At 39.5% G+C, this 14,651-nt stretch overlaps 1 protein-coding gene across 1 annotated transcript in view; it reads right to left on the reverse strand.

Moving 5' to 3' along the window:
* THOC1 (THO complex subunit 1) overlaps positions 1-14,651 on the reverse strand; it is a 35,063-nt gene that overhangs the window by 4,231 nt on the left and 16,181 nt on the right. The window contains exons 12-20 of the mRNA XM_084621195.1: positions 13,578-13,678; positions 11,947-12,013; positions 11,560-11,610; positions 10,989-11,059; positions 9,379-9,474; positions 8,322-8,387; positions 2,666-2,749; positions 1,925-2,072; positions 605-683 (exon numbers count right to left, since the gene is read on the reverse strand). Coding sequence (XP_084477321.1) covers positions 605-683; positions 1,925-2,072; positions 2,666-2,749; positions 8,322-8,387; positions 9,379-9,474; positions 10,989-11,059; positions 11,560-11,610; positions 11,947-12,013; positions 13,578-13,678 — 763 coding nt within the window. The remainder of the gene's footprint in view (positions 1-604; positions 684-1,924; positions 2,073-2,665; positions 2,750-8,321; positions 8,388-9,378; positions 9,475-10,988; positions 11,060-11,559; positions 11,611-11,946; positions 12,014-13,577; positions 13,679-14,651) is intronic.

Here is a 14,651-nt window from a genome sequence, read left to right on the forward strand (position 1 = left end):
GATTCATGGAAAGGAAAGGAATGGAATGTTATCAGGAAGAATGCTCCTTCGCTGTCACAGAGAAACTTCTGCATTTGAGAAAGATGAAGAAAGATCTCAGCGATCTTGGAGACAGGTTATATACTATTATTATTGGAAGCACTGCATAGGGTATTTAAGGGTCTATAAGTAAACACTATCCCAAGGCAATTTAACTTGTAGTTACAATAGAGGCCGAGAATTCAGAGAAAGCATTTCACATAGCTGTGCCATACTTTTGGCTTTCAATATCTAGTTACATAGTAAACACACACTCCTCAAGAGGAACATTGGGAGAGATTACTAATTATGTGTTCACAGTCCAAGTTGCACCCAACTCTGAGGAACGGAACACCTTTCAGTGATGCATGGGTTGAAGATATCCAAGAAACTGCTAGCTTTGTGGGACCGGATATGGTGCTGCTTGTTACTTTCAATATGAGCACTGGTGCCAAAATGTTGACAGAGCAGAAGCAGAAGGTGAAACAGGACAGATGACCTTGGGGAGAAAGTATGATAAAAAACCATCTTCTAAATATGGATATGAAGAGTGAAACTGAAAAAAACAGAAACATGTAAATCTTACTTTCATTGTTTTCCTTTAATAAAGCATCATTATCTTCCTCATCTTCATCCTCTCCTGTTTTTATTTCTTCAGAAGGAGGCTATAATGAGAGAATTGAATATCACTTGATGGCTTTTGTGTTTAAAAACAAAGGTTATAGCTGTGTGATGGTCCCTCACATCCCTGCTAAAATAGACAATTTGACAAGACATTTGTGTACCAAAAAAACCCACATTATCCTTCTGTAACCAAAACCCTAACAACAACAACAAAATACTACTGACCTGGTCACAGGAGACTCTCCTGCTTTTTTCAAGAAAACAAAAGCTTACATGGAACTTGCTCACTTTAGGGAAAACTAATCATTCCACTATGATCTGTGATACTACAGGATATTCAGTGCTTATTTTTTTTTTCCAAACCCTGTTCCCCACTCCCCCACCCATTTTCCCGTTCATTAGCTGATGGTGGCATTCAACAGAAAAAATATTGAGCTTATGGCCTTCTTTGCTCCTTTATGATGGATAAAAAGCTTAAGAGGATTAAAAAAAGGTTCCTGTTTGTTCAGCATTTGAAATTTAGGTCTTCTCTACTACGTTTTTTTGCTGTAGGACCCGACAGATGACTAGACAACTAGTTGGATGACAGAGTAATTATGCCAAGTGAAACATGATTGAAAAGAATGTTTTACTGAGCATTAAAAAACTGTAACAACTAGTTAAATCAAATGACTGAACATGCTGAAAAAAGCTTTTTATTAAGAATTGAGTTCCCTCTCTCCCCACATCTTCAGGTTAGGGATAAGAAAGCTCGCAAACACAAATATGGATCCTCCAAGACTGATGACGAACACCACAATCAAAAGAGACAGACAATCCTGATATTTCTAAGGGGTAAAAAACAGATTTAAAAACAAAAAATCCCACCCAACCTTTCAGGCCTTCTTCATATAAAAAGCACAAAACCCCAACATTTCTCTTGTTCCTTTTAAGGTCACCTTTAACAACACGCTTAAGACAAAGTGACCCTAAAACACATGAAAGCTGAATGTTTCTGCAGATATTTTAGGAGTGTCACAATTAGTTGTTCTAACAAGCCAAAATTTTAAGCACATGATAGCAAATCAATTCTGTTCCAAAGTCTAGCATCAGCAGGGTCTTAATGGATAACACCAGTTTTATTTGCAGTTTTTATTTTAGCACACAACCATACGCATGAATATAAATTCTTTTGACATAAACCAAACATATATATGATCATAGTCTCTTATTCTGCAGAATGGTAAATTATCAGGAGGTCAGTTAGCATAATTTGATTTAAATACCAGGAAATATTACTTACAGGCAACTCCTTAGCTAATTTGATTACCATGTTTTCTAAGTATTCTGGTAAACTCTTAAATTGTTGATTGGTTGGCTGGAAGAAGTGGGGACTTCTGCGTGCTAGTAATCTTAATGCTCTCCATCCATAATTAGAGTTGTTCACAGCCCTATAAAGACAAGTAGTGTTAGTTACATGTTCATTTATACATAGGGTTTGGAAGGCAAAAGAAAGAAAAATACCACTAGAGAACTTATTAGTGTTTGATTTAAGGAGATTTACTTTGTATCTTTTGATATGCGATGTTGACAATGTGTTTTAATGGTTACAAAGCTTTTAATGTTTTGAATCTCAACATCTATTGTCATTGTATAATTATCTAATCCCCCAAATGCCTGACCTCCTCAATTTCCCACAATTGTGAAAGCTTAAATAATTTTTTTTAAAAAAAAATGCTTAAAACCCATAATTTTGCACAAGTTTGAAAATTAAAATTGACAAAATTTTTAAAAATGCTTTAAAAACAAACTGATATGTCGAAACCATAAAAAAAATTCTATCAAGCCTATCTGTTCAAGACAGAAAAAAAGTCACTCATTTTGCAACTAATGTCATGCTGTCCAAGCTTTCTAGCCTTCTGGACAGAAGTTCAGACTTGTGGAGACAACAATAATCCAGAGAACAGATACTGTACTTCAATGACCCAAGCAAACGTTAAAAAGAGGGACACGAATTAAGTGGAATAAAATGAAATCTACTCACTTATACTCATTTTCAACCATGTTTTCAGGATCTGCCTGCTCAATAGCCTCTTCAAAGAACTCCTCCAGTGTCGGCATATATTCCCTATGACATAAATCAGAGTTTGATAGGTTTCAGAGTAACAGCCGTGTTAGTCTGTATTCACAAAAAGAAAAGGAGTACTTGTGGCACCTTAGAGACTAACCAATTTATTTGAGCATGAGCTTTCGTGAGCTACAGCTCACTTCATCGGATGCATACCGTGGAAACTGCAGCAGACTTTATATACACACAGAGAATATGAAACAATACCTCCTCCCACCCCACTGTCCTGCTGGTAATAGCTTATCTAAAGTGATCATCAGGTTGGGCCATTTCTAGCACAAATCCAGGTTCTCTCACCCTCCACCCCCCCACACACAAATTCACTCTCCTGCTGGTGATAGCCCATCCAAAGTGACAACTCTTTACACAATGTGCATGATAATCAAGTTGGGCCATTTCTTGCACAAATCCAGGTTCTCTCACCCCCTCACCCCCCTCCCAAAAACCACACACACAAACTCACTCTCCTGCTGGTAATAGCTCATCCAAACTGACCACTCTCCAAGTTTAAATCCAAGTTAAACCAGAACATCTGGGGGGGGGGGGGGGGGGGAGGAAAAAACAAGGGGAAATAGGCTACCTTGCATAATGACTTAGCCGCTCCCAGTCTCTATTTAAGCCTAAATTAATAGTATCCAATTTGCAAATGAATTCCAATTCAGCAGTTTCTTGCTGGAGTCTGGATTTGAAGTTTTTTTGTTTTAAGATAGCGACCTTCATGTCTGTGATTGCGTGACCAGAGAGATTGAAGTGTTCTCCGACTGGTTTATGAATGTTATAATTCTTGACATCTGATTTGTGTCCATTTATTCTTTTACGTAGAGACTGTCCAGTTTGACCAATGTAAATGGCAGAGGGGCATTGCTGGCACATGATGGCATATATCACATTGGTGGATGTGCAGGTGAACGAGCCTCTGATAGTGTGGCTGATGTTATTAGGCCCTGTGATGGTGTCCCCTGAATAGATATTTGATACTCTTCACATTTTCATTCTGACTAATCTCTATTTATCCCTCCAATTAATTCATGCACACTTCAGTCTTCCTTATGAGGCAGCGATAGATATCCTGATTTGGACACTGCACTGAAGTGACAGATCTCAAGTTTACCTATGCATTGCTAATGTTGCTAAGACATGAACTACTGCTCCATCACTTAAATGCAACAGAGGTGTAACATGATCTATTATCAGTTCAGCACCACAGAAGACTATACAGACAGAATCCCTGCTCTGAAGAGCTTACAGTCTAAGGCACCGATTCAGCAAAGCACTGACTTCAAATAGGACTTGAGCACATGCTTAAATGCATTACTGTACAGGGATGCAATTACTCGTGTGGTTAAGTGTTCTGCTCAACCAAACTCGAAATTAATGTATAACATAAGGAGATATAGAACGTATTGGGTGGGAGGGTGAGAGTTACAGTAATACAGTGAGACAGTAATACAATTACATGGTCACTTTGATTACTAATATGCACGAGTTTTGAGGATTTTGTAAAAATATTATTTAAGTTACCAGGATTACGAGGGTATGATTAGAATGCACAGATTTCATGGCAGAAGTGTGTTTTAAAAAGAGAGGCTTGAAGAAGAGAGAGAGTGGAAGCATGGCTGACCATATCAGGAAGGACCAGGCAGATGTAGGAGTCAACAAAGGTTGTTAGTTTTGTGCAACCTAGGTGAAACAGAGCAGGGAAAAGCACAGGTCCTTACCACCTCATCTGCCAATTCAGAACAAAGTGTTAGATATGGGCTGCATATATCCCTTCCATTCAGTTCATTTCTGGCCACTGATTTTAGAGGAAAAAATTGTAGATGTTTTTATACTATACTTAATTTGTTATTCCCATGCTGATGGATCCCACTCCTGGTTGAACATTTCAATAAGCATGGCTTTGCTTGTTTTTCTCCACTTGCAATGTGGCACATGAGATAATTACTGTATGTTTAAATTAAAAAGAAATCAACATACTCCTGAACATTTAGGGGATCACAAAATTACTTAGCTTTATTTAAGAGTCAATACTTGTAGTTATCATTCACCCTTTTGTTCGCTGCACTGTTATATGTTCTTGCAATAGTCAGCAGCTGCTTCTACTGGATATTCAAATCTGCACTTAATACTCCTGACAGAATATGGGCCACATTATTCTGTGCCCACCGTGCAGAAAAACGCCCCCCCCCCAAAAAAAATCTGCTGGGGGACACAAGCCTCTTCCCCAGCAGCACATCTGTTACAGCATGCTTGGAGCAGCCTCAGAGATGGGGGCTGGGCATGCATGCCTCACTGTCAGGAAAGTGGGGCTGGATGTACATGCATGCCAACGAGACAGACAGACAGACACAGACTCTGTCCCTCTTTCTTGGGAATGCAGCTCCCTGGCATGGAAGGGTAGGGTTTATCATCATGCGCGAGGCAGGCTCGAGGCAGAAATGTAGCAGCTTAACCGTGTAATAACACTGTTAATGTTCCTATTGTTAGTTAACTGTTCCCATTCTCAGTCAGTTCCCCCAGGAGCACAAAATCTGTGCAAGTTGTAAGGCCCCTACATTGTTAGAGTGATGTAAACGAGCCTTATTATGAAATGACAGTAAGGGAATCCTCAGATAAAAAAACCTATATGCTCTCTCACTTTTATCACAATGGGGTTAGATTACATCTCAGGATTTAATTTTACTTACCCATTTAAAATATTAAAAAAAAAAAGAGACTGAGGGCAAATAAAACATTTACCAAGCAGTCATTAAAATGTCAGGACAATCAGAAACAAAAATCAATCAATCACTTCCCAAAGTACTCAGCCAGGTCCAGGACAATGATTTGCAAAACTGTATGACTTTCATTTGTGGAAATCTGTGCAATTTAAGATGACATTCTACTTTTAGGGGGTTTTTTTTGTGCTTTTTGGTGTCCTGTAATTTAAATGAAAATCCAGGATTATAACTGGAATTCAGGGTATTAGTTACCAAGTGTTTATAACTTAGCTTTCATGTGTTTAGGAAATGCTGAATAGTTATTGTGACTTTTTTCCTGTATTGTAGTTTAAATAAATTACCAAAATAATTGAAACCGGTGTGATTATATTGCGTTATTTTGACAAAATATGCAGAAATTCGCAGGATTATGAATTTTTTGGCACAGAAATTTTAAGTTCTTGGCGCAGAATCCCACCAGATTCTTAAGTACCTGATGCATCTAAGAATATGCAGAACCATCAAGATAGTTTAGTTCCTGTTTCAGAGACTGTCAGGGTTCCCTCCCCACTCTGAACTCTAGGGTACAGATGTAGGGACCCGCATGAAAGACCCCCTAAACTTATTTCTACCAGCTTAGGTTAAAACTTCCACAAGGCACAAATTCTTTGCCCTTGGAGGGTACGCTGCCACCACCAAGTGATTTAACAAAGAATCAGGGAAAGGACCACTTGGCATTCCTATTCCCCCAAAATATCTCCCCAAGCCCTTAATCCCACTTTCCTGGGGAGGCGTGAGAATAATATCCTAACCAATTGGTTAAAAAATGATCACAGACCCAAACCCTTGGGTCTTGGGACAATAGAGAAATCAGTCAGGTTCTTAAAAGAAGGATTTTATTTTAAAAAAAAAAGTAGAAAGGTAAAAATCACCTCTGTAAAATCAGGATGGAAAATAACTTTACAGAGTGACAAAAGATTCAAAAACACAGCAGAACTTCCTCTAGGTTTAGTTTCAAAGTTACTAAAAACAGGAATAAACCTCCCTCCAGCAAAGGAAAAATTCACAAGCAAAACAAAAGATAATCTAACACGCCTTGCCTGGCTTTTACTTACAATTTTTGTAATATGAGAGACTTTTAGGGTGGTTTATAGGAGAAAGTTTTCTGACCTGATGCTTCTCTGCTTCCCAAAAGAACACAAGCAACAAAGCCTCCCCCTCCCCCTCCCCCCCCCCCCAAGATTTGAAAGGATCTTCTTTCCCCATTGGTCCTTTTGGTCAGGCACCAACCAGGTTATTTGAGCTTCTGAACCCCTTACAGATAAGGAGGGATTCTAGGCTACCCTTAGCTGTATGGTTATGGTTACAGCTATAGGGTACTGTGATAAGTGCATTATCTTGCATCACAAATACAGCAGAAGACAGATTCATCAGGCATCAAGTCCTCATCTACATGTGCCTTATCTAAGGTCCATTCAAGAGAAATATCACCTTTGCCTGAAAAGGTGGCTATCATGGAGCAACAAGGAAGCAGGGAGGACACGCTGTAGTATAGGATCATGAAGACATCTAGATAAACTGACTGGTTTTGTTTTGAAAAGTGGGTTTTGTCCCAACTGAGACTGGGCCCTATTGTGCCAGGCACTGTACAGAGTCAAAGTTAGTCTCCACCCCACAGAGTTTACCAATATATAGAGACAATACTGGTGAGAGAAAGGAGATATTATCCCATTGTACAGATGGGCATCTGAGGCACAGAGATGAAGTGACTTGCCCAGAGTCCCAGTCCAGTGCCTTAACCATTCAATCATCCTTCTTCTCAACCACTCCCCCATCATGATAAAATAAATGCTAAATGGCTTATCATTCCTCCATTGTTTCAGGTTTTTGGGTTGGGGCGGGGGGGGGGGGGGGGAAGAGAAGGTCTCAACTCCATGTACTGATGCATGTGGAGTAAGAGGTTGGGTTTTTTAAGCACCCCTCTATCTGCAGCACTTTTCTGGTACACAGAGGGCTAACCTACTTCAGCCTCCCCAGCCAAGCAAGCATGGCAGAGATTCCGAGGCTCCCTCTAGCACATATTAGAAGCCTCAGAGCTAAAGAAAGCACCTCTTGTGCAGAGCTCCTACAATCTGTGAAAGCAGAGACTCCGCAAAGTTCCAGTGGAGCAGCACAAGCATCTTTCCTTGTGTTTCTTTTGGCCTCCTCAGCTACTGCCTACCACTCAGCTGCCCCATCCAATCTCCATGCTCCCTGGCCAACCACTGATGCTGCACAAAAATGGATTAATGTAGCAATGTTAGCAAAGACAATTATGTGGTCAAGTGTAGAGCCTTATAATTGCACAGTACATGGGGCCTTGACAGGGGCACAATTGTAAGTAGTAACTGAAGAGTGCATTTTACGGTCATTGCCTTAGCACAGCGGGTGTGTTAAATGACAGAAATCACTGGCAACAGATCTATTCCTAGCACCAGAAATAGTCAGCTTCACCTCAAGTAATGCTACATACATACATGTTAACACATACCCACCATCTCATTTTATTTCCCTCAAGCATTACACTTTTAATACAGCTTAAAAATTTCAAACCAGATTCTGCAACCCTCGCCTGCTATGAGTGGCAACCACTGTTCCCAGAATTATTAAGAGCAATGGGACTACTTGCATGAGCATGCACTATTCAGTGAGAGTGAGGGCTGCAGACTGTGGCCTTTAGTTAGAATTTTACTTTTAAAAAAAAAAAGGTGAACAGAATTGTTGACCGTATAAATAATTTTATTAAACTGTTAGTTTCTTCGATTATTTTAAATCTTGTATAGTCACAGCGCAGGAAGTTAGCTTGTAGGTAATGAAGTACTTTTCCTGCTTACCTAGTCTCAGATTTACAAGCTTCCATGTTGTCCGGACATAAATTCCAAAGCCGAGTTAGCTCCTCACTGCAAACAGGAATACAAAATTGTGTGTTAAAACTGCACATCAATCATTCACTAAAAGAAAAGGTGCAAGAAAATTCCTACCATATTGCTCATCTAAAAGACCCTTATAACAAATCATGTCAGTTATGAGATGTGCATAGAATTGATATGTTCTGGGTTTATAATGTCAATGACTGATTGATTTTGTGGTCTGTGCTGGCCATTAGGCTAGTTACATTCTTAACATATGTGCAACATGCTGCCCTGGGGATTTGGGATCAGAAAGAATAAAAAGAATTTTACTTCCCAAGTTAGAAAAGCTTGACCCTGTCATGTTTGTGATAGAGCAAAGTACCACTTTCTAGCTCAGAGGGGACTTTCTGACAAATCAAATCAACAGGAGGGGTTTGGAGTTCAACAGAAGGTTGAACCTTGCCTCTCCCAGCTTGGAGGTTAGGTGAACAGCTACAATGGAAAGGAGAAGAAAAGAATTTCTCACTCCTCCACCCAAGAACAGTTAAATGTAATCAGTACATCACATAATAAAGTAAAGGCAGCAAGCAGAACATGACATCATCATGTTTAGGGATGCACTGACAAAGAGCCAGTGTCCCCAAAATGTTTATAATTTAGTCACATTAAAAACAGACATAACACACTGGTACATGACAGATACACAAGGGGCAGGAAGGATTCTTGGAGTGCTGCAAAGATCAGCGTGCATATGCTTTTGTAGAAAATGTATCTTAAGGGAAGATTTAAGGCAGAAGAGGGAAAGGTGATTCAACAAGTGGCCTAGAAAAACGGTCAAAGATGAGACAGAGATACAAGTGGTGAACACGATCAGCTTCAGAAGGAGGTGATTAAAAGAAGGCATGAAATAAGGAATTAGAAGACACTGCTATACTCTGAAGAGATATTTCAGTAGTTTAGCTCATTCTCAAAATTTCATACTTTTACCACCAAGTCATCAATACAAACAACGAACTGGGGCAAAGAAAAATTAACGTACTTCCCCATGAGAATTTTTTTGTTTGGTCCTTTCCCTAGGAAATCCTCTGGAGCTGGCCTCTTTCTCACAAGTCTTGTTGGCTTGGAATCTGATGGTCTAAGTAAAACACACTTTTTTCAATGTCAAAATAGTATTTGGAGATCCAAAATGAGGACAATAGCTTCTAGCTGACTTTCAACACAAACTTTCCACAGGAAAGATTAGCTATTAGGATTTTTGGGGACCTATACCATATTACACCTCAGATTCATGAGATAACTGACGACATCTCAGAATTTGTCAATAGAAATAATTCCCATCTATTCCAGCAGTCCATATTATGTGTGATCTACCCTACTGTGTGTGTCATCTGCATGCAACCTCCAGGGGATGCAGATTCCCTCTCCACAATGCCCCTGAAGCCACGGAAGAAATTCCTCCCTTCCCTCACCTCTTCTGCTATCTCTGCAAATGGGTGGAATCAAAGAGAAGGCTCCACCAAATTCCCCCCTCAGCATATCAGGTGGTGACCCCGCTGTTTTTCACCACTGAAGATACCAGTCAGCCATGGGGGAAGGAGGGCTCCAGGATGAAAGCATAAGATGGTGGCCCACAGCCCCAAAGCCTAAGAGAGTACATTTTTTAGCCTGACATTTTATCACTTTTTAACATGGCCTATATCTAATGGTACGAGGACCTTTTACAGGCTGTATGCAACGAACGACGTTTTCTTTCAGGTCACTCACTGATCATCACTGAGCAGCTGCCAGAGGGAATTTGTCCATTCAAGCATGATTACATAAAATGCTCAGCCTCACTCCAACAAAGATGTACAGGTTTTATGTTCACTACAGCCAAACTGCCAGAGATCCTATTACTGGGAATCCACACCACAAGACGTGGTCATATGGGAAAGTATTTCAGCTTGAGCTATCTTACTTTTTCATTCTGAGCTCTGCTAAGTGCAGGAGGTGGGGAAGCACATGACACTCCATCAGTCTCCCACTCTCCAATCACAGAGTCCTTGGTAGCGTCCAGAGGAAAAACACGCTGCCATGGAGGCAGCTGAGCCTCCTCCTCCTGCACAGGAGAGGAAAATCCACATGTGCAGAGCCCCCAATGTACTTGGGAGTACAGGGGCACGATGGGTTCCTAAGAGTTTTACACCAGAGACCTAACTGCCATCAACACACACATGGTATGTCTATACTCGAACTGCAATCACACTTTCAGTTGAAGTGGGCACTCCCGTGTCAGCTTTAATATAGCTAACACGACTAAACATAGCAGAGAAGACACGAGCTTCAGCATGGGCGGCACAAGCCCGCACGGAACCCTGGGTATGTACTCTTACTGCTAGCCCGTGCCATGGTCTGTTCTGTCCCCATGTTCATGGCTACTTTTAGCTGTGCTAGCTACATTAAAACTAGCATAGGAGTGCCTACTTCAGCTGCAAATCACAACTCCAGATGCAGCATCAACATACTCTCAGGTGTGATACCCAACTATTCTGTTTAGCAAAATTACCTGCTAAGTCACTAAATGCATAAACGTAAGTACACATACTTGAGTGGAACGGTCATTTCAAGCTAATTATAAAAGGGAATTTACTATTTTACTAGTACACTTACCTTTCTTTCACAAAACTTGGGCAGCCTTCATTTTTCCAGGTGTTCCAGTTTTCTTCAGTGTTTAATATATGCTGAAAAATAAGTAAATAGACACCTAACACCATTAAAGGACACAGTCACCTTCCAAAACAGTGCCTACATTTTTTAACTCACTACTATTAGAAACACCTGAGAATGCCAAGCAAAAGATCAGAGGGAAAAAAGTCTGTTTTTTAGTAGGTTTGCCCACAAAGCGCTGTAAAATGCACTAAGGAATCAGTCACACCATTTCTCTTATACAAAATATAAAAAGGGAGCTTGGTTATACACGTGTATGTTCGTGCGTGCATATTTTCCCCCCACAGCAACAGGAGAGAGAGAGAAGCATTTTAAAGAAATATGAAAATGTGACTGCATAAAAAAATATCGATGAGGGAATTGGTGCTGGTTATGGCACCTGAAACTTTTACTTCATACCTTAAAAACTGACTATATAGATATCAGATCAATGGCATTCTTTTAGAGCCTACTTTGATTCTGTTTATCTAAAGTTACAATTTAGTATAGGTCTTTTTTTTTTTTAAATACTTACCTCTACCATTTTTGAGAATCTTTCCCCATCTGGGGGGTTTTCTGAAAGAAGCTGCAATTGGAAGAAATCATATGATTAGTATTAACCTTTGGCAATATAATTTGTAGCAGAACATTTGAAAGAAGGTAAACAACTAAAAACTGTGGTAAGCACTTCATGGATAAGAAACGCCATTTATCTGCCTTTCTGGCATTTTTCCAAGATTTCTAGTGTTTTTTCACATTTAGGAAGACAACATAGCTAAATTTCCACAGTACAGCTGTGTTGAATTATTAAAAACTGATAATACAAAAACAGCAAATGGAGTAAGGAAGCCAATTCAGAGAGTTCCTTGGAGTTACAAGAAAAGAGTTGGAGCATGCATTGTTTGTTCTCTACTGTACTGACCTGGTAAACCAGTTTTGTAGTATCTTCAATCCAGAGGGACTGTTCATCAGTTAGAACGTAGTTTGAACTGTGGGTGGGGGGAAAAAGCACAGAGTAAAAACAGGCTGGCACATGAGATGCTGTATATTCAAAATTTTCTATATGTGAGGAAGAGGTTTGCAGTTAGCCAGCAGTGTTTGAAAGGAACCAATGAATCTAGGAACAGTAAGCAATGAACTACAGTAGAAAATGCACATTCATCTCAAACAATAACTTCAGCCTATTCTGTAGACTTCATGAAACAAAGGACATTGCTTTCTTTATGCATCTAGAATCTCAACAAGAGTGGCAGGTAAGAGGGGAAGGGAGACGTGAACTATTAACAAGATCTGTGACTTGGTTCATTTACAAAAGATGAGTAATTTTTACAAACTGAAAATGAACTTTAAATTCTATTTTTGAGTTTTCACTGGTGAAAGAAAAAAGTCCATTTGTAAAGAGGATCCCTAGGAATATAAAGCCTGAATCAAACCCTTCAGTAGCAACATAGTATGTAAAAATACATCTTTTTTGTGAGGCACTAGCTATGTTCAAAAGTAAATATAAACATGGTTATGGCTAGTCAACTTATGGAAGAAAGATTTCTGCAAGGAGCCCTCTAGTTAGAGGAAATGTGAAATTTGTTAGCTCTTTTAGAAAATCAGTATTATCTTACAATAGCTATATGAAATTTTATGCTGTCACATTCCTATTTCATTCCAGGTTGGTCTACACTAGCCTAATGAATATTTATGTAGACAGGAGAATAAAGTTAGTATTTGTGCCCAAATTGGATTGTAGGGCAGTTTTGCCCAGTGGGTAGGACACTGGGGTGGGACTTGGGAGACCTGCATTCTATTCCTGCCTATGTCACTACCTGCTGGGAGAGCTTGGGCACATCACTTCCTCCTCTCTGTCAAATGGAGATAATAATACTGACCTCCTTTATAAAGTGCTCAGAGATGTGCTAACTAGAAGCACCATAATAAGAGGTAAGTATGATTAATTGTAATTAAGGATACGATTTGGTCACAAAGGTCATGGAGTCTGTGAATTCCATTTCAGCCCCCTGCAACCAGCGGGGCTCTGACTTCCATGATTTATTGCCCATGTTCTGCCCGTGAATTTTAATAAATATCCTCATGCCAAAATCTTAACCTTAATTATAATAAACTCAGTAGACAAATCATATGTACACAGCACAAGAAATGAATGATCTAAATGTATTAGTGGGGTAAGTCTGGAAATTGCAAACATTGTTTTAAATTTAGAAAGTTGTACTCTAATACAAAATTAGAGTATTTAGCAACACAAGAAAACTCCGTCATGTCACTTTTTTTTTATAATCCTAAATGACCATAACCACTGCTGCTGGTATTTTGGACACACACACACACACCTTTAGCATACAAAGGGCCAGATCCTTCAACCAGATGTTCCTCACTGTCAGATCTCTCAGACAGCCCAAATCCCATTATCAGATCTCTTCCTAAGTTTTACAGAAGATTTTCCATTAAAAGGACAGCAAATTTGGTGTCTCTTCTAAAAATGCATTAGTCTGCTAGTACTTATAAACCCAAACTCCCGCAAAAAGACAAACATTCTCAACTTACCTTTTAAATTTGACTTGTCCCTTTAGATACTGAAATAGTATTAGATACTGTAGCAAGATGTGACGGCGGAAGTTACTGTCGCTCAGCTGTAAATCCATTAGCTAAAAAAACCCAAAAAAAGCTAGGTTAAAAAAACCCCATACCAACTATACATGATTCATCTGATCCAATATATTTTCAGATCATCTTCAAGCTTTCAAATGGAAAGCCTGTATGTATTTGATAGGAGCAATCTCAACTTAGCCTACATAAATCTGAAGTTATTCAAATATAGTGAAATCCGTAGTCGAGATTGTCCATATGTGGCAATTCATCTTAATGATCTTCAAAATGTATTATGTATCATTCTGCCTCACTTTTATTAGAATGCCTTCTCTACTAAGACACCAACTTTGATGTCTTGGGCAATATATTAATGTGATATCTGTTAAGAAAAGATAAAAGCATGAAGAATGGTGTATATGGGCAACTCATGGTTCCTTGAATCCATTACAAAGGTTTTATACTGTTACACAGGCCAGTTTTACAGCATTCTACCCGAGGCATCATCCACTTCAAGCGTGCAAGGATTTGGACACCCACCACAAATGCGCTCACAGATGTAAAACTATTTTTCCCTTTACCAGCATACATTTGCAACCCTGAAAAGCTATTACCCTGCATAATTAAAAGTTTAAAAACTAACTAAAAAAGGGCTCTGAACACTTTTCCTATGCAACATTTGTGTTGCAGCACAGATTTTACAAAACACATTTAGTTTTTACTACCAAATTCAATTTCTCCCAGCAAAACTTCCTACTGAGGTGGTCCAGCGCTTGGCTCCCAAGCAGTATTACTGCTACATGACAAGTTAAGTAAAAGAATAAACTTTGACAGTTCCCTTGACTGTGCAAAAGGGGCTATGATGTGTTAGACACTACGTATACTTGGGCTCTGTGAAAAGGTATTGGCAACACTAGTCTCTGCACCCACTTTTCATTGTCTAAAGTAATAGACATGGAACAGTTTTATGCTCCACTATACAAGATGGCTAAGGAAACTCAAGGGCGGGGGGACAGGGGGGTTGGGGGAGAA

The sequence above is a fragment of the Lepidochelys olivacea genome, assembly GCF_965140295.1.
Source record: "Lepidochelys olivacea isolate rLepOli2 genome assembly, chromosome: 2".
Classification (NCBI taxonomy): Eukaryota; Metazoa; Chordata; order Testudines; family Cheloniidae; genus Lepidochelys; species Lepidochelys olivacea.